General features: G+C 48.1%; 7 protein-coding genes across 7 annotated transcripts; 6 read left to right on the top strand and 1 right to left on the bottom strand.

Annotated features, from left to right (window-relative positions):
- The first annotated feature begins 3,595 nt into the window (after positions 1-3,595).
- On the top strand, positions 3,596-5,612 carry GGS25DRAFT_495032 (FAD dependent oxidoreductase). Its single transcript, XM_049261410.1, has 4 exons — positions 3,596-4,095; positions 4,178-4,315; positions 4,384-4,481; positions 4,591-5,612. The coding sequence occupies exons 1-4, from the start codon at positions 4,073-4,075 to the stop codon at positions 5,391-5,393; spliced, it is 1,062 nt and encodes a 353-aa protein (XP_049115670.1). The 5' UTR covers positions 3,596-4,072; the 3' UTR covers positions 5,394-5,612.
- Positions 5,604-7,184, top strand: GGS25DRAFT_324759 (glycosyltransferase family 58 protein). Its single transcript, XM_049257862.1, has 3 exons — positions 5,604-5,826; positions 5,907-6,151; positions 6,222-7,184. Exons 1-3 carry the CDS (start codon positions 5,676-5,678, stop codon positions 7,119-7,121), a joined length of 1,296 nt encoding a protein of 431 aa, XP_049115669.1. The 5' UTR covers positions 5,604-5,675; the 3' UTR covers positions 7,122-7,184.
- Positions 7,151-7,613, bottom strand: GGS25DRAFT_522789 (nucleic acid-binding protein; the record flags this gene model as incomplete). Its single annotated transcript, XM_049264303.1, has 2 exons — positions 7,151-7,247; positions 7,303-7,613. The coding sequence occupies 2 exons, from the start codon at positions 7,611-7,613 to the stop codon at positions 7,151-7,153; spliced, it is 408 nt and encodes a 135-aa protein (XP_049115668.1).
- A 2,415-nt stretch (positions 7,614-10,028) lies between these two features.
- Positions 10,029-11,158, top strand: GGS25DRAFT_324681 (uncharacterized protein). Its single transcript, XM_049257861.1, has 3 exons — positions 10,029-10,113; positions 10,180-10,647; positions 10,780-11,158. The coding sequence occupies exons 2-3, from the start codon at positions 10,226-10,228 to the stop codon at positions 10,880-10,882; spliced, it is 525 nt and encodes a 174-aa protein (XP_049115667.1). The 5' UTR covers positions 10,029-10,113; positions 10,180-10,225; the 3' UTR covers positions 10,883-11,158.
- Position 11,159: 1 nt separating this feature from the next.
- On the top strand, positions 11,160-13,521 carry GGS25DRAFT_324678 (cytochrome P450 monooxygenase CYP539B5). Its single transcript, XM_049257860.1, has 6 exons — positions 11,160-11,386; positions 11,524-11,724; positions 11,821-12,298; positions 12,351-12,419; positions 12,482-13,182; positions 13,269-13,521. The coding sequence occupies exons 2-6, from the start codon at positions 11,565-11,567 to the stop codon at positions 13,430-13,432; spliced, it is 1,572 nt and encodes a 523-aa protein (XP_049115666.1). The 5' UTR covers positions 11,160-11,386; positions 11,524-11,564; the 3' UTR covers positions 13,433-13,521.
- A 305-nt stretch (positions 13,522-13,826) lies between these two features.
- On the top strand, positions 13,827-17,362 carry GGS25DRAFT_495006 (origin recognition complex subunit 4 C-terminus-domain-containing protein). Its single transcript, XM_049261409.1, has 4 exons — positions 13,827-15,629; positions 15,684-16,115; positions 16,176-16,901; positions 17,010-17,362. The coding sequence occupies exons 1-3, from the start codon at positions 14,097-14,099 to the stop codon at positions 16,749-16,751; spliced, it is 2,541 nt and encodes an 846-aa protein (XP_049115665.1). The 5' UTR covers positions 13,827-14,096; the 3' UTR covers positions 16,752-16,901; positions 17,010-17,362.
- Positions 17,343-19,497, top strand: GGS25DRAFT_495001 (uncharacterized protein). The gene is made up of 3 exons (XM_049261408.1): positions 17,343-17,597; positions 17,944-18,410; positions 18,569-19,497. The coding sequence occupies exons 2-3, from the start codon at positions 17,994-17,996 to the stop codon at positions 19,109-19,111; spliced, it is 960 nt and encodes a 319-aa protein (XP_049115664.1). The 5' UTR covers positions 17,343-17,597; positions 17,944-17,993; the 3' UTR covers positions 19,112-19,497.
- Positions 19,498-22,745: the final 3,248 nt, after the last annotated feature.

Raw genomic sequence — 22,745 nt, 5'->3', positions numbered from 1 at the left:
CGGCCCAAAATGTAATCTTACCTTGGTAGGCAGGTAGGTATGTAGATATCGACTCATTATTCATTCCAGGTCACTTCCATCATCTACCTAGCACAGTGGCACTGTGATACCAAAACGTACAATACAGTAACCTAGTTATTTGGTGGCCAAATAACGAATTAGGGGTAAACGGTTGAAACTTGCCACAGTCAAGAGACCGTCCGATTACAAGACCTGCAAGGCCTGCAAGGCGAGGACTTTACACCACCCTGCATGGTTCATGGTTTATGTACATACTGTACTTGCGATCAAGACATATTTAGATACATGTTACCAAGATCACCAAAAGTGGCGAAAGTCCAGCAAGTTGGATCCTCGGGCCGTTGATATGGAACCACTTCATGCTTTGGGATATCCCAATGCGCTGGAACGCATGATCCTGGCTGGTCGTGAAACCACACTGTACGACTTATACACACCTACATACATACTAGACATACATATATTAGGTACGTATGTAGGCTCGCATAGTACCGCATAGTACCACATAGTATTATGCGACCTTCCTATGTAAAGATTTGGGGAATCAACCGTCGGAGCCATACACGTCGGTCTATGTGTCATATCAACTGCAAGCCCGCGGACCTCCTTCAATCTCTCGTCAGTCCCGGCTATTTGGTGCAGCAGCGCCGCAGGCTCGCATCCAACTTCTCCTTCCGCCTTTTTGCCTTGCTTAGACAAGACCCAGCCGTCCGGTACGCCGTTCTTTCCATCGTCGAGATTCGCCCTCACCGCCTCTCGATCCTGGGACCTGGGAAGGAAGAAGCCACGCTATCAAGCCTACCTAATCATGTGGCTTAGGGCATCACAATCGATTGGTACAGGCCAGGCTCTATCGGATTGCAGGATCTTTTTTTCTTCTGTCATCAATAGTCCCATTCGGGTCGATTTGATTACCAGCTAGGATCCTATCATCGGTATCCGGGTTGAGAGAAAAGCGGCAGTAATGTACAGCTGTACATGTGTGGACACATTGTTTACTATGAAGTAATATCCAGGGAAGCCTTGATAGGTTGAGGCAATGACGTGCAGGCGAGCATGGTCAGATCGGAAGTATCCCGGCAGTCGACTGACCCAAGCAGCCCGAGTTGTGCGTGTTCGAGCCGCCGTTAGCTTTTTCGGACCCAGGCAGCCAGGTTTTAAGTCGATAGATATATGTGCCTCCAATTCCATTCAGGGGGAGAGGGCGTTCGTTAGGTATGCAGCAAAATCGTACCATAATCAAGTTCAACTTGTTACGTCAATACATACAGTACACAACACACGACATACAACACGCTGCCTCCCCGTCACATCGGCAGATATTAACAGCTACAGGACTTCCAACTCAGAGAGAGAGGCACGTGCTGAATTGGAACAAGATCACCCCTCCAATCGTAGAGGCTACATCCAACGGGCTTTGAGCCCGTATGCACGGCACATGGTGTCTGTCTCAGCCACCTGCTTCCCGAACCCAGGCATCTGTACACGAAAAAAAAAACGCCCCATCAGATCATCATTTCCCTCTCTCTCCCAAGGATGGGCAGGGTTACGTAGAGAAAGAAACACATGTAAGAATGTAAGATGCTAGGGTGACATATGTATGTATCATATGTCGGGGCCGGGAAGCTGCTGAGTTTCCGGCAGCAGATTGGTGAATGGTTGATACATACCTAGATGCCGTTCCAGATCGTTGCACTATTAGCGGGTGGTGAGGGATGAGGAGGGGGAGGAGGAGGGATTGAGGCCAGCGAAGCAATGCTCTCCGATTGAAAATCCAAGAAAAACAACCGATGATGATACTCTACATAAGTAGGTACATGGTAATAACACATGCATATACGGTACTATCTACCCGACATATGTATGATACATATGTAGGTAGGTAAGGTAGGTAGGTATGATATATCCACGTTACACCACTTGACGAAGGGTAATATCAGCTCTCCAAACACCTCCCTCAAGCCACACCGAAATCGCGCAAAGGCGCATGCACACAACGTGGTACTACGGGGCAGATGCTGCAGGGCGATATTAACCTTATACCCCCTATCCCCCCCCCCTTTTCCCTTCTCAATCTCTCGGTTCATTGCCAACATAATCTTCTCAACCTTTGGTAGATAAAGAAATGGCAAGATATGATAGGTGCCTGTGGGCGTATTACCTAAAGTGATAATCAGTCACGGGTGTTTGAAGAAAGTGTCTTTAAGTTGATGGTACACAAAGATAAAGAGAGAGAGAGAGATGGTGAAGCTTACTCGCCATTGGTACTGACTAAGTGTGTCGAGGACGGCATAATACCGTGAGGTGATTCGCTGCTAACTACTAGGTAGGTACTGTGTGAGCGCTTACGTGACAATCAGTAAAGTACGTGTCGTGACGCCCCCTATACCTGGCGAGTAGTTTCTCAGGCTGATTGGTCTGGACAGTATTTATGAGGCTCTTTGTTGCCTTTTAGGCGTCTGAATACTCCGCCATATCAAGTTCCTCTTCGTGAGGGTTTATATCTCGGAACATCCGGTAAATTATCTTACTTCATTGGTGCTCTTTCCAAGCATCGCAGCATCTTACATACTTTAAGCTCTCGGTAGGCTATCACTTGAGTCGCAGGAGCTATTGTTAGACGTTGATTGCGCTAAACAAAGAAGGCTACCTACAGTAAGTCTGTCTTGTCCCTAGGACTACCTGAATATAGATAGCTAGCTATGGCATACTGAACCCATTCGCGGCTCGCTCCTTTCCCGACCCAAAAACGAAAAGGAGGCGTAGGTCATACCCTGCTAGTCGTAAACGAGGGCGTATCCTAGGTAGAGCCTGGTGTATCTAGACGCCTGGTGACGTTCCTGGCTACCGCCTATGTATACCCAGCCGAGCCAGCTTGAGTCGCCCTTATTGTCTTCTATGGGATGACTGTCTACCTGCAGTAGCATGCATCATCGCGCAGTCTTCATGCCACGCGGGGATGTTTAATTGCCAACCTAGGGGCATTTAGACATCTACCTTGGGTGATGCTTATCCAGGTAGGTAGATTACGAGATAGCAGACGGGGAAAATCAAGCAAAACAGAACCAAGTAAATCCTGTATGGGATATCGGAATCAAACCCCTTAATAGAATATCAGGTAGGGATGTTTCCTTGCCTTGCCTTGGTGCAATACAGAAAGAAAGGCCCCTCCCCTGGTTTCGCCTAACTTGGCTTAACCACATGCCATTCCAGCTAATTGCCAGTAAATGCTCCCATCGTGTCTCTCTCCTCGTTTGGAGCCGTATACCCGCGGAGCTTGCTCATTACCTAAGTCCCAATACGACATGTACTTACAGTTAAATAAATAAATAAATGGGGGGAGGGGAATTAGGTACTGATATGTGACAAAGATCGGCCTCAAACCGGACTTCCGGGAACCCCACAGAACGGGTGCGATCCATTCCGCGGCAAAGCCAACTGCCCATCCGAGAAGCGGGGGTGCCGATGCGGAGGTGCTAGATTACCTACTACCCAAATATGTAGGTACTATGTATGTATGTATGTATGTATGTATGTATGCTAAGTTAAATAAGGTGCTACTATGTATAGTAGGTGTATAGGTAGTGTAGTATGTAGGTAATTATAGCATGTTCTTTTTCAACGACGCTTACCTACCTAAGTTACCTACTAGCTTAAGCTAGCTATCGAACGATTATCTCGGCAATGACTCACAAGCCGTTGACGATACTTAACTTTTAAGATTCAAAGCCTGTGCAATCCGTCGCTAAGCGTGGCATATTTAATGATATGATACTCAGAGTTTGCATTTTCCGCTGTACTTCTAATAACTGAAGAGTTGCTACTCCTACGTACATCATACTGTATATCATCCCCCTTTCATTTTTGGGTTTGTTTCGTGTGCTCGAGATTGTGGTTCGATCCGGGGTGTTTCGAAAAAAAGAAAAAACAAGGAAACAGGAAGCAGGATCCGGGTTACAGGATACTTACTTACTGCCAGCAAGGTACTATACTAACCGAGCCAGTTAGGAACTTGCGCTTCGGGATATTATTCTACGGGTACCTGGCCAAAATGCCGAATATCGTAGTCGTAGGGCATGTTTTCCCCAGGTCAATTATGTGACAAAGCGGAAGAGAACCTCCCCCAGCTAACCGCTCAACTTTTTTTTTTTTGCAGGGCGGGCGTCTCCGGTCTTACGTCGGCGTATCTCCTGTCGAAGCAGAAGGATAATGTCATCACCGTTGTCGCCAAGCATATGCCGGGCGACTACGACATCGAGTACGCGTCGCCGTTTGCTGGTGCGAATGTCTTACCGTAAGAGGGAAAAAATCTTGTCATAAAATCCAGGATGGTTGGTGATGCTCACACGCTGCTTGTAACAGCATGTCGACCGCGGGGAATAGCTCGTGGGAGCGTCGCACCTGGCCGGAAATGAAGCGGCTCGCGACCGAGGTGCCCGAGGCTGGTATCCATGAATTGAGTGAGTCAAAGCCGACTGTAGTAGTGATACCAGCAGCAGTGGTAGTAGAAGAGGAAGAGGAAGGAGAAGAAGATTGAACAGGTCTAAATAATAACCATTGCAAGCACAGAGTCTCGCGTGTACCGTCGGGAGAAGGACCTCGAGAAGCTGAGGAGCGGCGGCTACAGCTTCGACGGGCTGTTTCAGGAGAACCCATGGTACCGGGACCTCTTCGACGATTTCCGCGAGCTCTCGGCGGAGGAGCTTCCCGAGGGCATGGCGTCGGGCTGCGAGTTCGGCTCCGTCTGCATCAACGTCATGCTCTACCTGCCGTGGCTCCTCGGCAAGTGCAGGGCCAACGGCGTCGTGTTCCGCCGCGGCCAGGTGAAGCACATCTCCGAGGCGGCGGCGCTGAGCCACACCGGCAAGGCAGCCGATGTCGTTGTTAATACGACGGGCTTGATGTCTTGCCGGCTCGGCGGGGTCATGGACCAGAACGTCGTGCCGGTCCGCGGCCAGGTCGTCGTGGTCCGAAATGAGGCGCCGTACATGATCACCAAGTCCGGCACGGATGACGCCGACGACGAAGTCGCCTACATTATGATGCGGGCTTCCGGGGGAGGCACGATCTTGGGGGGTACCTATCAAAAGGGGCAGTGGGAGAGCCAGCCGGACCCGAATATAGCTATGCGGATCATGCGGCGGGCAGTGGAGATGATGCCTGAGCTTACGAACGGAAAGGGGGTGGAGGGCTTAGATATTGTCCGCCACGGCGTTGGTCTCCGCCCATATAGAAATGGTGGCGTAAGGATCGAGAAGGAGAAAATTGACGGGACCTGGGTCGTTCATAATTACGGGCACGCTGGCTGGGGATACCAGGGCTCGTACGGCTGCGCAGAGGATGTTGTAGGGCTCGTGAATGAGGCATGTTAAATCCCATAGTAATCTGAACGGACGAGGTTATCTCGAGACTCAGGGAGATCGACCCACATTTATTTTGGGAGTTCAATAAATGGAAATTATGGAATGCATACCGCCCCACATGCTACGGATGGTCTAGGCCTAAACTAGCTAGCGCATGGCATAGCTGCATTCTACTCAAGCTACATATGCATAACTAGTTAACTACTTCGTTATACATCAAACTGCACAAACTGCAAATAATTCATCTTCACCATAAGACTACATATACGACAACGCCGATGACAACTTAAAATGGCCAAAAAGGAGCCTGGTCTTGTTTCGCAAGCAGTCAATTTGGTCTTCGACATAGCAAATCGTCGTAGCCCCTTGTCAAAGCTCATTCCACCATGCCTAATCCTCCTTGATTCCATCCTTTGCGCGCTTGTCATATGGAAAATCCCCTGTGAGTGCCATTGACGACATCCTCTAGCATAGCTATTTAGTGTTGTTAGACCATCTTGCTGACAATTTGCTGTTCTATAGATACCGAGATCGATTGGAAGGCATACATGGAGCAGGTTGCGCAATTTGTGTCAGGCGAATACGACTACACCAAGATCAAGGGAGGCACAGGTCCCCTCGTCTACCCGGCTGCCCACGTCTATACATACACTGCGCTCTATTATATCACCGACGAAGGAAAGGATATCTATCTGGCCCAGAATCTGTTCGCGGCCCTATACTTGGCAACATTGGCATTGGTGATGATATGCTACTGGAAGGCAAAAGTGAGTAAAAGAAGTCATGGAGTTAACTACAGCTATCCATGGATCTACTAACGCGAACCCGCCTCGGAAGGTTCCACTATACGTCTTCCCTCTCCTCGTCCTGTCGAAGCGACTCCATAGTGTTTTCGTCTTGCGCTGTTTCAATGACTGTTTCGCTGCCTTCTTCCTTTGGCTCGCCATATTTCTATTCCAACGACGCGATTGGACTGCCGGCAGCATTGCGTATGCATGGGGGTTGGGAATCAAGATGTCATTACTGCTAGTGCTACCGGCTGTGGGCATTGTCCTACTGCTCGGACGAGGGTTTTCGGGTAGTCTAAGATGCGCCAGGATCATGCTTTACATCCACATCGCCATTGCCACTCCCTTCTTACAAGAAAACGCCAAGGGTTACTTGAGCAAAGCCTTTGAGCTAACTAGACAGTTCTTCTTCAAATGGACCGTCAACTGGCGTTTTGTGGGAGAAGAAGTATTTCTTAGCCGGCCATTCTCCTTGGCCCTTCTCACCATGCATGCTTTGGTTCTAACGGGATTTATTGTCAACAAGTGGCTAAAGCCAGCTGGCAAGCCCCTATCGGCCATGATTATGGCGGTCTTGCAGCTAAAGTCTCCTTTCAGCCCCCAGGAAGAGCCTCAGGTAGCATCACGCGTTACACCCGAGTATGTGATGACTACCATTCTCTCCGCAAACGTTATAGGGCTTCTCTTCGCCCGTAGTCTGCATTACCAGTTCTACTCTTATCTCGCATGGTCCACTCCATACCTCCTCTGGCGCAGCGGAGTCCATCCCCTTATTCAATACGGACTCTGGGCTCTCCAGGAGTGGGCTTGGAATGTCTTCCCAAGCACCCCTATCAGCTCGGGCGTCGTGGTGGGCGTATTGGCTGTAACGGTTGGCTTAATAGCTATCCAGCAGGATAGCAGTGCTAGGTTTGTACCTGGCTATACTCGCGAGCGCAAGGATGATTGAGACCTTGGTGAAAGATGAAATATACGCATTCAGTCCTCATCCTCTGAATCTGACGGCGGCATCCGGCCCACAGTCGATTCTTCGTCCTCCGAATCATCATAGGTAGATCGGGGAAATTCATTAGGCCTAGACACACAGCATGAGCGTGATACTCCTTGGTAGCAAACCCAAATTTACTAACCAAAAACTCTGCTTCCGCCATTCCTTCTCGTCGCGGACGACATTTACAACCTCGCCCTCCACCTTGCCCTTTTGCTCCTTGGGGTCAGCCAGATCTACTAGGACATAGCCGCCGCGTTTGATCCAGATCGTGTTGCGGAAGCGAGCTGCAAGCTCGACGAGCACGGTACGCTTGTTGGGCAGAGAGCAGCTGTAGAGGCTGTTACCCTCGGCTTTGATCACCCTGGCGAGCGACTGCGACTGCGTGAGTTGGGCCGGGGGCGTAGTTGACTCCTCGGCAGCAGCACGTATGTCGCGCTTCGGTCGACCCATATTGGCTGATGATTCACCCGGCCTTTATTTTTTTCCCTCGACACTTATGATGTATGTACCTTACTTAGGTAGGTCATATATGGATGTAAAAGAAGAGTGTTTTTGTAAGATTACGCACTTTGTGCTGTGAACAAATTTAGTGAAGAACAGTATGAATGAATTCTTCAATATTGGAAAATTGATTAATTCAGCTTTGATGTGGTGGTCCGTGCATATTGTACTATTCATAGGTCACATGACCCTATTTTGACGTCCGTTACCCCTTTTCTAAGCCAGCAAACTATGGCAGTGCCTGACCGTTTGGTTACCGAGCTTCTACTCGTGGTTGCTGGCTATTATGGAGACGCTCGCTTACACCTTTTGAGCCTCAATTCTCTAAAATAGCCCGTGTTAATCGACGACTGGACAATGTAATCGGCCCAGAACTCTGACGGGTTGGTAGAGACTATGGAGCCTGTCACAAGGCGAAGCCTAGGAGATGCAGAATAACACCGATGTTGCGCGGGGATTTCTAACATCTCTTGGAGGCTATGAAGTTACATATACGTGTAAACTGTCTTGGCTCTATCTAGTCCCCCGTGTAGTCCCCATGAAGACCCTTGACAGAGTCTATATGACGACTCTCAGCTCCGTCATACCAAAAGACTACACGGCAAAAGCGAACCTGGTATAGGATTTCCCTTGTTTCCCTTCTCCTACGTCACATGTTTCGTGGGAATCGGTCCTTCCATAGGAACTCTCCAGACCATAACGAGCTACAATCGTGATTATATAATGTACTTGCGCTCAACCTATGGAGCTTTTGTACTATGGAATATCGCTACCATTCTCTCTATATCGTATTCCCTGACTACTATACAAAGGATCTAGTACGTGTTTTTTTTCCCTTGAGAACTACGCAACCCTGATCAAGTACTGTACTATACCTATTTTTAGTGTTATCGGGTGCCTTCCGAAGAGCAGAGTATAATGTCTGGGAGGTTTACGTATCATCTAGGTGTGGTAGAAGACACACCAACTTAATCTAATTGTTCCATATTTCTACGTGGTACATGAGGCTTGTCAACCTGGCGCAACACGCTCAGCCTAGTACTTTATATGAATATTAATATATGAGAGAAGTATGGGAGGTTCTACGGTCCAAATATCGACTGCCCTAGGTCCTATGTAGGTTATTTGGGCCTCGCTATTAAAATATAAAATCTATCTAGCAAGCACTTGCTGGTAACTTGCTAAGCAGTAAGATTAGAGAAGCTGTAGATCTTTACAAACATGCCTCCTGAGACTTCTTTGTCATTAGATCGCAAGCCCGTAAGACTTGATGTTGTTGAGACAGCTCTACCTACCCACATAGGTTTAAGTAGTACGTACCAAGGTAGAAGATCTGGAGTGAATGTTGGAGCTGGAAGATTATTAGTCCCTGTGGGGGTACGTAGGTACTAACCTAGGTGCGCACCCAAGGTACGAACACCTCTCCTGAGGCATCAACACCACCTTCCTGCCGAACTAAAACTTATAGGTCCCCGTAAACGTACATCTGGTATTCACAGAAAACTGCTATGGCCTAGTGGTTCCATCTTGGGATTTCTAAAAAACCTTAAAGCTAATGATTCTGTAGGTCGACGGTTCGAATCGCCCAGAGGGAAAAAACCACCAGTTCCAGACTTTGCAGCACCGAGCTCTCTCCGACGGTCTGAGGCCTGATGACCGCGATTCCAGGCTCTGGGGTTTGGTTGTTTGGCTGACGAGCCAGTGGAGGAAAACTGGGCGGACGAAGCGTCCACCATTGGGGGATGACTACTAACTATACTAACTAGCTGCAGCATCTAGCAATACAAGCCGCCCGGGCGGCGAATTTCCTCCCAATGGTAAGTTCAAACACCCACCACTAGACCATGGCAGCTTCTGTGAATTCTCTTTTTTTTTCATTTTTTTTTTCAAAAAGAATCCCTTCCTTCTTTCTCCTGAAATGGACATCGTCTTCTTTTTATTCTTTTTTTATCTTCCTTTTCATTACATCCTATCACGCCCTACTACATATAAATTAACTATCTTGGTACATTATTCTAACAGAATAAGAATAATTTTCATCAATGTCTCCTTTGAATCTCACGATACTCCATACCCATATATCTCTAACATCGCAACACCACACAAAAGCAACTTGATGACTAATAATTTCAATGTCGCATTAGGACAAGCGCCTGCGGTAGTTCAAATAGAGTGGCAGTAATGCTTTAACGGGTACCTAAGCAAACGGCCTAATGCAAGCACTATGTAGGGTAATCTGGGGTAAACCGCCCCCCCTAATTTTAGGTAGGTAGTTGGTCAAAGCCGTCAACGTCATGGATTAGACATCGCGTCATAGGGCGAGCTTTGAGTTTGCTTGCCTACCCTAGGTACTAGGTACTAAGTGAGTAACCCAATCTTGCAAATCTCATTACGCATTTCATAACTTTCCTTTTTACCAACTCGAAACATACTAGGTACTTACCTTTAGGTAAATAATAATAAAATCTACGGCATTGAATTCACTAACTAGTCAAACTCCATCACTTACTTCTAGACAATTGAAGATATACATACGTTACCTGCCTGTCAATCAACTGAAGATGGACCCCTCCGGACCCGCCCAGCCCCCCAAGAACACCGCCTACACGACGCCAGCGAACCCAGCGTCCTCAACCCCTTCCGAGGTGCAGCAACAACAACGACAGGGCGCACACGGCAACAACAACCCCTCACCCACCGACGAGCGCATGCCGCCCAGCAGCAGTCGCGTCGGCGGTGGCAGTAGCAGCATCGACGAAGCCACGCCCTCGAGCCTGGGCTACGGGATCCACGGCGCCCCAGCAGGCGAGGAGCGATTCGGGCGCACGGCGGCGGTGGTGGAGCAGGAAGAGCAAGGCGGCCATCGCGGCGAACTGGACGGCGAGCAGATGCGCGCGTCGGGCGAAGGCGATGTCGCGAGCGTGGTGAGGAGGAAGCCCGGGGCTACGGGCGAGCAGCCGGATTTGGCGAGTGATCTTGACCGGTAAGTAACTGCCCTACCCTACCTATGTCTGCAACCCACGAGAGAGAGACAGAGAGAAAGGGGGGGAAAGGGGGGAGCAGCTTGGATAGGTGTTACATGTGGCTTAAGCTAACGAATGGATGAATTCTGTAGGAAGAAGGAGGAACAGGCTTCGAAGAGGAACGCGATCAAGGAGGATAGGAAACACGGGAGAGCTCCGGATGGAGGGGATGCTAGGGCTGGGGTTGCGACGTGAGACGGGCGGGGAATTGGAGGCGTAGTCGCAGTGGCAGTGGCAGTGGCAGTCGCAATCGTCTTCGCTTGCGATGGGCTGTAGGATGGTTCGTGTGTGTGCATAGATACCTCCTATCGTGAGCCATAGGTAGGTGGCGTTTGGGATGGAAAAAGGGGGGGTTGATGCTTTTTTCTAGGACTTATCAGTGTCTGGTGATCAAAACTCATTGTAGACTAGTATTATGTAGGTACTATTCAATTATGATACAGCCTTAAGTAAAACCAGTTCGCTTGAATGACACTAAGGATGCATTCAAACGTGCTTAGCTCGTCTGCGGGGTCTTCATTAGGTAGGTGTCCAGGTATTGCTCAGCTGTGATGGGTTGCGGGGAACTTCAAGTTCCGAAGAGATTATAGCCAGAGGTTGTATTGTATAGATGTATACCGAAGCTGTCTTTCAAATCGAGAAAAAGACTAATAGCTGACGTTCACAATAATCTTACCTACTTACTAAGTACATACCAAGGTTTGATAGTATGATTCATACCCTTACTGATACCGACAATGCCGTTGCCCGTTGCTGACTGTAGTTATACTTAGTAACAATATCCATATCTACCAAGTTATCTGAGAGATATGAATTTCTGACCTACAAATGCCAAGTTTATACTATAAATTTGTGCGAGAAGCAGATTAACGCTTCAATGTTGAATCAAGTATCGTTCGGCCAGCTCCTGGCGCTTGGTGTGCTGTCGCTCGCATGCGGCCTGGTCTATTACACAATTCAAAGGACGAGGCACGAATATCGCATTCGAAAAATAGGGGGAGTACATGCGCCCTGCCTCGCATCGAATTTTCTCACAGGTAAGATGAGCACTGCAAAAGGTCGACCGAAGATGGTCGAATTCCGTCGGTTCCGATTGTTCCATTTCCTCTGACTGACGAGATACGAGATAAAAGTCACGCCGTGCTTCCTTGGTACAGCCAAGGCCCAGATGAGGAACCAACTCTTAGAGAGGTTTGATAGCTTCTTCGACCAGGCAACGCCCGAGTGTCCGAACTGTGTTGAGTTCCAAGCTAGGCCGAGAGAGAGATATCTAGTCACCAGAGACCCAGAACACATCAAAGCTGTGCTTACTACCCAATTCTCCGAATTTGGCAAGGGACCGGCATTTCATGACTTATGGCGACCCTTCCTCGGTGACAGTATCTTCACAACTGATGGCCAACTCTGGCACGACAGTCGCAGCTTGATCCGACCAATGTTCGTTAGAGATAGAGTCAGCGACCTGGCGACATTCGAAAGATGGGTGTCCATGCTCCTCTCAAAGCTCCCACCATCAGGCCAGGCGGTCGATATCATGGACCTTTTCTATCGAATGACTCTTGACATCACCACAGACTTCCTTCTCGGGGCGAGTGTCGATAGTTTGAGCAAGTATGCGACGCTCCTCGAAGTTAGTCACAGCTGGTTACTGACCTGACCAAAGCCCCCAGAGTGAATTCGCCAAAGCCTTCAACGATGTCCAAAGAACGCAGATGATGGTGACTGCCGTTGGGTAATAAATTAATCTTTAACTAATTTTACCCCTATGCGTTATCCGCTAACCTGTCATCGTAGACCGTTCGAGGTTTTATTCTCCCGCCGTCGCTACAAGGAAGGGATTAAGACGATTGATCGTTTTGTGATGCCCTATATCGAGCAAGCGTTGGCACTGCCGCAGGAAGAGCTTGAGAAGTTATCGAACTCTGACAAGCACTTTACGTTTCTGCATAGTATCGGGAGGTATACGCGTAATAGACAGGTCCTCCGCGACCAGATCATCGCTGTGCTCCTAGCCGGACGGGACACGACGGCTGCAACTCTGTCATGGGCTTTCTACCAGCTTTCACACTACCCCGACCAGTTCAAGAAGCTCCGCGACGAGGTCATCAACTCGGTCGGTCGTACGGGGACTCCTACATATGAGAGTCTCAAAGACATGCCTTACCTCAGACATACCTTGAACGAGACGCTGAGGCTGTACCCTGCAGTGCCGTACAATCTGCGAAGCGCACTAGAAGACACGACGCTGCCTACGACACCAGGCAACCCTCCCATTGCGGTGGTGAAAGGGGATGTCGTGATCTACAGCGCTCTCTCGATGCAGAGACGAAAGGACTTGTACCCCCCAACATCGGAGAAGTTTGAGGACCCCGATATATTTTCCCCTGAGAGGTGGGAAAACTGGACCCCAAAGCCGTGGCACTACGTACCCTTTAACGGAGGGCCACGCATATGCGTAGGACAGAACTTCGCCATGACGGAGATGGCATATTGTAGTAAGTAACTTATATGACGACATATGGTTTTATTTTATTTTTTTTACTAATACGGAGGGGGTGCTAATGTATATGTACCTATTTAGTCATCAGGATTCTCCAGAAATATGATCGTCTTGAGTACCGTCAAGATTGGCACTCGCAGCGACACGAAGCAGAGATCGTTGGCAAGCCAAGCCAGGGCGTTAAAGTTGCTCTATATGAAGAAAACGTAAAGCCGGACAATAATCCAGAGCCATTAGGCATTTAGGCGGTTCCAAGGATCTTTCATGAGTGTTCTGGGTGGATGAGTCTTACAATTTGGACCTTCTCCTTAATCACCCCTTTTTCCCTCTCCTTTCATTTTTGTCAGCTTAGAAACAACATATCACGTTGTATCAGAAATATGTCTCAGAAAGTATTGCAGATACTACGACCAAATTTTTTTTTATAGAATTCGTACATCAATAATCAAGCCATCTAATATGTGGTTACATATAACTACAAAAGGGGGGAAAGATGAAAAGGTGAAGATGCAGTCAGATGACTTGGGGGAATAGGTACAAAATACAAGGGGCATTGCGCTGTGCGACAAGGTCAAATTCCACTTTAAAGGCGCGTAAATTGCCTGCCCTAGGTAACTACCCTGTAAGCACTTAGCGGCAGGCGCGTCGCGTTTTACTTGTGCGGCTGCGTGACGATTAGTTAGTTAGTTATGGCCCATTTTTATTTTGGAACTTCTTAGGCAAGCAAGGGCCACCAGGCCCACCACAGTACGTAGCATGGTATTATCTAATTGGAACATTTCATCTTCAATGTTTCTCGTCTCCCATTCACCTCCCAAATAACTGAACCAAGTGGACCTACATTTCCCTTCAAGTTACTTGACCACCCATGGATCTAAACTTGAATTTAAATGCGCTATCAATTTCAATATGACGACTGACAGGACACCCAACTCCGGTCGACGGAAGCGAAGTCGTCCTCAAGATGAGCTCGATTCATCACCAGCTGCTACGCCCAGCGTAATATCTGCCGTCAAGAGACGCCGCCTCGATAACCTCGCCAATTCTTCGCCATCCACTCCTAAAGGCTTTTCTGCCATCACCTCCGCAATTAGCAATGCTATTGGCTTAGGTAGATTTGGGAACGCCAAAAAGAATGCAGCTACGAACCAGTCAAAATCGACAAATGATGTCGATTACGCCGTCCCCGAATCCCCGAATGACGACGAAGAAACCAAGAGGCTACTGAGTCTCCCTATAAAACATAAGAAGCTTGGCCAAATACTACCGAAAAACACCAAGCCTCCTCCCGCCAATATCTACGATGTCCCTGATTCAGAAGAGGAGAACGACAATGCCCCAGAGACAAGTCAAGATGAGCTTGGAACCACGCTCTCCAGGAGGACGAAGAGTACACCTAGGGTATCGACTACTTCCTCGAGTAAAAGCGTGGGCGCACGATTACTTGAATCACGAAAAAAGAAGCCAGCTAGCCCAATTCGCGATGAAGCAACCCAGGATATACCACGGAGGAGGGGGCGATCTTCAAAGGCCCCTACTGAGCCGGTTGGACGCATGCCGAGTTCCAAGCCGGCCAAAGTTCAATCTGCAGCACGCAACGCAAAACCATCGCTTGCGGCTAAGGTGCCAGATGTCAAGGGCATACTCTCGCCGCAAAAGAAGAAGCCTGGTCGACCGCTGAAGAGCGTTGCTTTCAGCGAGGAAGGTCGTGATAAAGAGAATGAGATATTCTTCGAAGATATACAATCGAAGCCTAACAAAAAGAAGAGTTCCAGAAAGATGATAGATGTTACTCCTGACGAGATTCCAGCTTCCGGGGATGAAAGCGATTCACAAGAGAGCGAAGACGACGAAGTGTGTGCTATATGTTCAAACCCAGACTCGGAACCTCCGAACGAAATCATTTTCTGCGAAGGTTGCGATATGGCTGTTCATCAGAAATGCTATAACGTACCCGTCATCCCCAAGGGTGACTGGCTCTGTAGGAATTGCTCACAAGACGATGTTTTGCCTCAACCGACAAAGCTCCCCAAAGCGGCCCCTAAGAAACAAATTCGCGCGACAAAAACTTCCAAGGTTCCTACTATTCCAAACTTTGAGCAACATTTACGACAAATGCAACGAGTACTGTTAGATCGTTGTTCTGGAAACCGTCGTATTAAGCTTTGTGGCCAGACGGAAGCTTATGAGAAGGCATTTCAGCTAGTAGAACAAACGGTATTAGCTGGGGAGGGCAACTCAATGATGGTTATTGGTGCGAGAGGTTGCGGCAAGACTACGTTAATGGAAGAGATTGTATCCAATCTCAGAGCTAGCCATCAAGAAGCCTTCCACGTTGTGCGCCTCAATGGATTTATCCATACCGATGACAAGCTGGCTCTTAAAGAGATATGGCGTCAACTGGGCAAAGAGATGGACCTCGAAGACGATGCCAGTAACAAGGTACGAATGTGTCAATATAATACGCTCATTATCACGATGGCTAACTTCAACTAGACCAGCAATTATGCCGATACGATGGCTTCTCTGTTAGCTCTCTTGTCTCATCCGGCAGAAATCATGGGAGCCGAGGATGGTGTAACCTCCAAGTCCGTCATATTCATCATTGACGAGTTCGACCTGTTTGCTACACATGCACGCCAAACTCTGTTGTATAACTTATTCGACATTGCCCAAGCAAGGAAAGCACCAATTGCGGTACTAGGCCTAACTACAAGAATAGACGTGGTAGAGAGTTTAGAGAAGAGGGTGAAAAGTCGATTCAGCCACCGATATGTCTATATGTCTCTTCCCAAGACCCTGGCGGCCTACTGGGACACGTGTAAGCAGGGGCTTTCCGTAGACGAGGAGGACCTGGGCCACGAAGGCTTCGATACTAGCCTAAAGGGGCTATATGAGTTTCGAGATTATTGGGACAATAAGATTGAGGTAATATTTTGCCACTATATATTAGAAGGGTTGTGGTCTCAACTAATGCTTATTTCTCAGGCTCTGCGTAAAACGCCGAATTTCGAGGACCACCTCGAATACAACTATTACACATCCAAATCCGTACCGGCATTTCTCACGTCGTGCATTCTACCACTCTCGACAGTTTCTGCTTCTTCATTGGATTTAGTGGTACCTTCACCGTCGGCAGGATGCATTTCCCTCGAGCCTTCGTCTTCGAAGTTTCATCTGCTGGCAACGCTGTCAGACCTAGAGTTGGCACTGCTCATTTCAGCGGCGCGGCTCGATATCGTTGCTCATACGGACACGGTAAATTTCGCGATGGCATATGATGAGTATAGCTCACAGATGGGCAAGCAACGAGTTCAGTCAGCTACATCTGGCATGTTAGCCATAGGAGCTGGCTCAAGAACGTGGGGCCGGGGTGTAGCTGCGGTAGCCTGGGAACGTCTGGTTTCCCTCGGCATACTGATCCCAGCTGGCATAGGTGGTAGAAGCAACGCTGCGCATGGCGGCCTAGAGGGCAAGATGTGGAAACTGGATGTTGCGCTCGATGAGATACCGGCAGCTTGCGAACTTCCGGGATTCCTTGCCCGATGGTGCAGTCAAATCTGATTGCCTGCCTACCTAGGTACCTTACCATGCCGGTACATAGTAGTAGGGGCCTATTAGGCAGTCACGGATAGTAGCAGTGCCGGGATTTTGCAAATAAAGAATGCCTCAAGGCTACATACCTGGACTATCTATAGGTATATACTACATAATGTATGTGAGTTAATGGCCAGGTATAAAAACGATTGCCAGGCCAAGGGTTAATTGGTGACATCCATTCAATGTTAGCCCCAAAGCTACTAGGTACTAACCTACATGTAGGTACCTAACCTAGTACCTAGTACTTGCCGAGGAGCTACAATAAATAGTATTGGAGGTTACGAACGAGCCAACCAAAGGATTCTTAGTATTACAAGGAGTTGTAGTGCAGTTGTAGTGCAGTGGTAGTGCATATATGTTCCGTAAGCCGTTCTATTTTAGGGTATTCAGCAGTACTACGGTTGACATAGCCTCATCAATAGCAGGGAAAGGCTGGCAGAAACGCCAACAATGCATTAGGAGTAGGATGTGACCAATCAATTGGATTAGAAATGATGCATGATGCATGTTTCGTCTTTACTACTAGTAGTACTATTATGTATTTTTCCATTTCAACGAATGCAAAGAAGTTTTACCTTTTTCCTACTTCGTATGAAACAATTTGGATTCCTTTATGAGAATATCTACACGTATTATATCATTCCTACTTGTTAATTAACAACCTTAGACCTTTTTTTCTTTTTTTTTCTTTAAATTCATTCTCACCGTTATCTGCCTGATACTCACCCAGATACTTGGGTCAGCTTATTCCAGCTACCCTCTATATACGCCCTCTACATCATACCAAAAATAAGATCTGGCCCTACCTATGTAAGGTATTAATCTAATAGCTATTATTGGTACCTACCTATCCCTTGTCTAGCGGGTTACTTGCTCGTTTATCGGATCTCATCTTCAACGTTCATCCTCCCCAACTTATCACACGCAGCTTTTTTTTTTCTGCAAGTAATTTATCTCCCTTGCAAAACTGATCAGGCAGATAGATAGTAAGATAAAGAAAGCGTCGTGGTTTTCTCATTCCAGGGATCGCTTGGCATCCCTTTTTTTCTTTTCCTTTTTCTAAAAAAAAAAAGTTCTGCTTCTTCTGGACGGGGTTCGCTAGTTTGATACCCAACTTTTTATTCTTCAAAAGCCGAATGACGGCTGATGATCGAAGCGACCCAGGGAAAAACAGAAGGAAGGAATAAGAAAGGGGGGGCCAAAAAAATGGCACTATCGAAGCGAACGAACTTCACAACGATCTCGCCGCTGCCGGCGGGCGTGACACGGGAGGCCGTCATAAGCTTCCTGCACAGCCACGTGGAGATGATCGACCTGAATCCGCTGGTGATCGAGCGGCACCCGATCCCTCCGCCGGCCCATGCGCCGGCCGAGGAGCAGCGGTGCGTGTGGTGGAGCCTGACGGACAAGATATCGTACCTGCCCGGCGGCGTCGCTACCGGCGACATCACCTACACCGCCGCCTTCCACGATCTCCCCACCGGCATCCAGACCCACGTGTACGCTCCCATGGGCACTGAGATCCGCGAGCGTTGGAGCCTCAACGGCACCCTGCCCGGCGAGCCGCTCGAGCCGGTGGAGCTTGGCATTGGGGCGCCGAGGCAGGGGCTTTACTTGCGCGAGGTAACTTTTTTTTTTCTCCTTTCCCTTACTTCTAGTTTAACCTACACTCTCCCTCCTTCTCTTCCTCTCGCCCTCCCCCCCCCTTCCAAGATGCTAGCTGGGTATCAGTAGTATATAAGTAGCGGGGTCAAGTCCTATAACTAACACGTACGAAACAGGACGTCGAGCTAAGATGCAACTTCATGATGTCCTCCTTCGTCAAGAAGACGCTGAAGAAAGCCCACGGGACCCTCGTGGCCAGGCTGCTGGAGAAGTCGCAGGTGACGAGCCGTGCCACCCCGGCGGCGGTGCAGGCCGCTGTGGCAACGCACCATACCGGGTCCAGCGTGGGAAGCTACTCCTCTGCCACTAGTAACCGTGCCACCCCCACGTCATCATCAGGAGCAAGAGCAGGGTCGATCCCCACGCACTCCGTACAGCAACGTCCGGGGTCGAGCCCGTATGCTAGCCGGGAGACCGAGCCATTCCAGGCGCACCCGTACGGTCATAGGTCGGCATTGAGCGCTGGTCATCATAACCATAACCCCTTTCCCGAACCGCTACGTATCAACCGGATGCCATCTCCGGGTAGTGCGGGATATGGGCAGTCCCAAGGAAGAGGAGGGGGAGGAGTCCCGCCCAGGAAGAATGGGGATTGGAATGATGCGCGAGCACAGGGCCAACATCCGTCCAGGGCGGGGTTTGCGGCGGAGCTGGAGTGATGGGTGAGGTCTTCTGCTGCTAGTGTTGCTAGCAGATGAGCGAGCGAGCGAGCAAGTCAGTCTCTAATTGGGGGATAGGTTTAAGGGGAGTTTGTTTAGCATTATGGGCGTCTGACGGCGGTTCCTGGGAAGCAAGGTACAACAAGATTGCCTGGGTATCGGTACCTATCTCAGCATTATACTCACGTATCTACAGGAATAGGAGTGTTGGCGGGAGCGAACAAGATATGGCTAAGGTTGTGCGTAGGTAGTTACTAGGTATACCCCGATATTTTCTGGTTGTCGAATCAAATGTTACTATCCACTATGGTCGTTTGTTTGATTGTTTTGCATTCCAAAGGTTGTGACAGCAGAAAGCTACCTAGTAAGCTATTAGAGAACGTACCTAGGTACCCTTATTCTAGTACTTATATGCTCTCAACGTAATATACCTAGGTAGCCTACCTCCCTAGATACCAGTCGAGACCAGGTAGGTAGCAGAGACTCGTGGATATCATTGTTGAGTCCACCACTTCATCGCATAGCTACCTACACAACTAACTTCCTCTCTGCCTTTATATCAGTCTAACTAGGTAGTCGGACGTCCACCGCGGTATCGTTTAACTGATATCAGCTATAGCCCTCAAACCAGGTAGCCAGATCTAGGTCAGCAGCTTTTCACTCTAGGTATGCAGTCACGAGCATTTACATCCATGATGGAGCTGGGCTGGGCCTTTCGATAGTCGATAGACGATGATTAGATAGCCAAGAATGTGGGTTCTAGGGTTATTGCATTGTAAGCTTTTATCGATCTGTCATGCTGGCCAGCGGAACGGATAAAGTACCTTGGGTATTATTCGGGTAGCCAGCTCGGCTACCTAGCTAGTATGCTTCAAGTGCCATGAGAAGGGCTTTGTCGGCTTGAAGGAAGTAAGGGCTTCGGAGGAAGATAGATACCCGCGTACTCGCCCCCTATCTTGGATATGAAATCTGAGGTAGCTATATCTACCTAATGTAGATATCTAGTAGTCATACGGTATAGATACTAGGTAGCCTATATCTCTGATATACATCATTTGCATCGATTCCGAAGTTCGGTAGGATGTCTTCGTGACACTGGACCCAACATTCCAGCTTGCGAAGGTGTTATCCTCGACTTTTCAACTCCCTACCTTAGTTAGGTATTGACAACCTTAGATAACCGTGTACGCCAGCCTACATGGAAAATCTTACGTTGTCAATACCTAAGGTAGGGGAGTTGAAAAGTCGAGGGATTATGAAAACGACTCAGCGGACACAGTTCAACAAATGATCTGTCTGCTATCTTCCATATCAGATATGTGCTTCTAAGGTAGGTAGTTCGATAAAGGGAGCCTGAAGAGTTTACAACCCACCCTCCCCCTCCTCTTTGAGGCCATGTAATTTGGTAACTAGCATGCAAGTCATTCGAATACCTAGTGCCACCAAGGCTTTGTTGTTAAAGGGCCTCCTGTGACGAAGTTTACGAGGCGATGTCTCTTTCCTTCACAGCTTACCGCTGTAAAGTGAAGCGAGGTGGTCTATCCGGCTGTCGGGTGTGTTGGCTCACGGTCACGTATCTACGAAATGCCGTCCTTTTATCTGCCTACCTTGTTTATGTGCTTGGTTTGCTGTTTGGGTTTGACTGTTAGAGTGAGGCTAGTAAATGCACTTCTCTGGTTGAGGAGGCAGTTATCCTACTAGGCAGGCCTTTGTCGAATGTGATCCGACGGTTAAGTTCCGTCCCCAGCCCTCCCTTGTTTTTCACTTGAGGCTCAGGATACAGTGCGTACTATATAGATACTACTAGGGTAGGTATACATGTAGGTGAGTAGGCATGGATATCATATGATAGTTGTGGTGATGCTAAACCAGAAGCAACCTATACCAAAACCTGTGAAGCTTTCGCTGAAAAATACCATTTCACTTTTGCTGGATGTCGTAGAGCGGAGGTCACTCCGATGCTCTATAGGTAGCTCTTTTCTAGAATATTCGGAATATTGTAAATGCCTAGCTAGGTATCTACGAAGTTTTGGGCAAACGCTGTGAGGCATAATACGTAATAGATAGTTCCCCTGGTGTACCAATGTCTCCTATCTTACTACCTAGGTCTGATAATAAGAGGATGAAAAAAAAGGATGAAAAATGACCAAAGAATGAAAACCTCGTAGTCTATGTACCTAGGTAGCTAGGCAGTTATTGTACCAGCCCGGCAAAGCCCATGAGACGTTACCTTTACGACGAGTATGTGTCGCACATCATTGCCCGTACAGAATATATTTCCGAAGCCGAACTTACACTAGCCGGATCCCTTCTCCAGCGGTCGGGTCTCTAACTCCAGAGAGTGACGATACGTGGACCGTTATATGTGTGCCTGGTATTCAGTTCATACGTACCGTGCCTAGGTAAGCTACTAGGTATAATACCTGGGTATGATTAGTATGTAGTATTCTCTGATCTACGCCACCTTGGCAACCATCGAAGAGCATATGGCGGTCTTCCTTCTATTTCCCCTTTTCCCTGGCTATCATCTGGGGGCCCCTGGGTTTCCCCCTTCTCCAGGGACCCGGATATGGTATGTATGTATGTTTTTTGTGTGTTAGAATACCTTAGGTTAGATTGCTGTCATGCCTTTCCCTCTGGGGTGGACCGCAATATTCCGCAGAACACTACCGTGATATCAAGTAGTAGTAGTGGCCTTCACATATGTACATTCAGCTCTCAAAGAACTAATTAGATCCTGATCTTAATAAGGTCTAATTAAGTTCTGGGGTTGATGAAGCTCCACGCCTCAGGCTGAAGATTCCTAGTTCCTCCTTGTAAGCTTATGTAGGTGCCTAGGAAGGCAGAGCTCAACGCCCGAATAGGGCTTCAGACTCGGGATCAGACTTGTGATTAGACATGGGACTTGTGGAATGCAGAACAGATCTAATTAAACCCCGAACAATGTGATTGATCATACATAGCAGATCTTGTATCTGGGCAGGTACTAGGTAGGCAGTGTGACTCCAACTACTACTCACAGAAGAGATCAGTCTTATTATAAGTAAGCAACGAGATGAATGCAAACTCGAAACCCAAAGTGGTGATGTATCTATATCTCCATAGCAAGAGAATCATGGAACTGTTTATGGACTACTACAATGCAGGTAGGTATTTATATCATATTACTACAGGAGCAGGTAACTACTATCCTAAGCATAAGCAGATGCCTTAGAAGCATTTGATACTAGATAGACACGGAAAGTTCCATGAGAAAGCATTAGTGCCCTCTAGAGCGAGCGGTAGAGATTGAGAATAAGATATAACTAGTTTAATCTGATATCTGATATATCAGGCACCTTCTTCCTCCCTTGAACCCTTTTTTTTCCAACCACCCCCTTGGATTATCCTATTCTCCCTTACTTAACTAATCTGGCACCTGTGTGTCTAGGTCAGCTGACATAGCTTTGAATAAAGCTGAACGACCCTGACGCTTTCACAAGTATACTACATACCTAGGTACACTAGTATGTAGACATGTATGCCAAGCCGAATAAAGCTTAACCACAACGACATCACTGCCCAGTACCCCTATATACTTAGGTATAGTGTAGATGTGTGTGTGTGTGTGTACCTAGGTAGTATGCATCCAGAT

The sequence above is a fragment of the Hypoxylon fragiforme genome (assembly GCF_022984875.1).
Source record: "Hypoxylon fragiforme strain CBS 206.31 chromosome Unknown GGS25scaffold_6, whole genome shotgun sequence".
In the NCBI taxonomy this organism is placed as follows: Eukaryota; Fungi; Ascomycota; class Sordariomycetes; order Xylariales; family Hypoxylaceae; genus Hypoxylon; species Hypoxylon fragiforme.
Note: the sequence above shows the minus strand (reverse complement) of the source record. Positions and strands in the feature narration are given on the sequence as shown.

Coding starts and splice junctions, on each gene's coding strand:
- GGS25DRAFT_495032 (XM_049261410.1), top strand. CDS start 4,073: ATGCCGAATATCGTAGTCGTAGG. Junction 4,096..4,177: donor CCGAATATCGTAGTCGTAGG/GCATGTTTTCCC, acceptor TTTTTTTTGCAG/GGCGGGCGTCTCCGGTCTTA. Junction 4,316..4,383: donor GCTGGTGCGAATGTCTTACC/GTAAGAGGGAAA, acceptor TGCTTGTAACAG/CATGTCGACCGCGGGGAATA.
- GGS25DRAFT_324759 (XM_049257862.1), top strand. CDS start 5,676: ATGGCCAAAAAGGAGCCTGGTCTTGTTTCGCAAGCAGTCAATTTGGTC. Junction 5,827..5,906: donor TGTCATATGGAAAATCCCCT/GTGAGTGCCATT, acceptor GCTGTTCTATAG/ATACCGAGATCGATTGGAAG. Junction 6,152..6,221: donor TATGCTACTGGAAGGCAAAA/GTGAGTAAAAGA, acceptor CCGCCTCGGAAG/GTTCCACTATACGTCTTCCC.
- GGS25DRAFT_324681 (XM_049257861.1), top strand. CDS start 10,226: ATGGACCCCTCCGGACCCGCCCAGCCCCCCAAGAACACCGCCTACACG. Junction 10,648..10,779: donor TTGGCGAGTGATCTTGACCG/GTAAGTAACTGC, acceptor TGAATTCTGTAG/GAAGAAGGAGGAACAGGCTT.
- GGS25DRAFT_324678 (XM_049257860.1), top strand. CDS start 11,565: ATGTTGAATCAAGTATCGTTCGGCCAGCTCCTGGCGCTTGGTGTGCTG. Junction 11,725..11,820: donor CGCATCGAATTTTCTCACAG/GTAAGATGAGCA, acceptor ACGAGATAAAAG/TCACGCCGTGCTTCCTTGGT. Junction 13,183..13,268: donor GACGGAGATGGCATATTGTA/GTAAGTAACTTA, acceptor GTACCTATTTAG/TCATCAGGATTCTCCAGAAA.
- GGS25DRAFT_495006 (XM_049261409.1), top strand. CDS start 14,097: ATGACGACTGACAGGACACCCAACTCCGGTCGACGGAAGCGAAGTCGT. Junction 15,630..15,683: donor AAGACGATGCCAGTAACAAG/GTACGAATGTGT, acceptor AACTTCAACTAG/ACCAGCAATTATGCCGATAC. Junction 16,116..16,175: donor ATTGGGACAATAAGATTGAG/GTAATATTTTGC, acceptor CTTATTTCTCAG/GCTCTGCGTAAAACGCCGAA.
- GGS25DRAFT_495001 (XM_049261408.1), top strand. CDS start 17,994: ATGGCACTATCGAAGCGAACGAACTTCACAACGATCTCGCCGCTGCCG. Junction 18,411..18,568: donor AGGGGCTTTACTTGCGCGAG/GTAACTTTTTTT, acceptor CGTACGAAACAG/GACGTCGAGCTAAGATGCAA.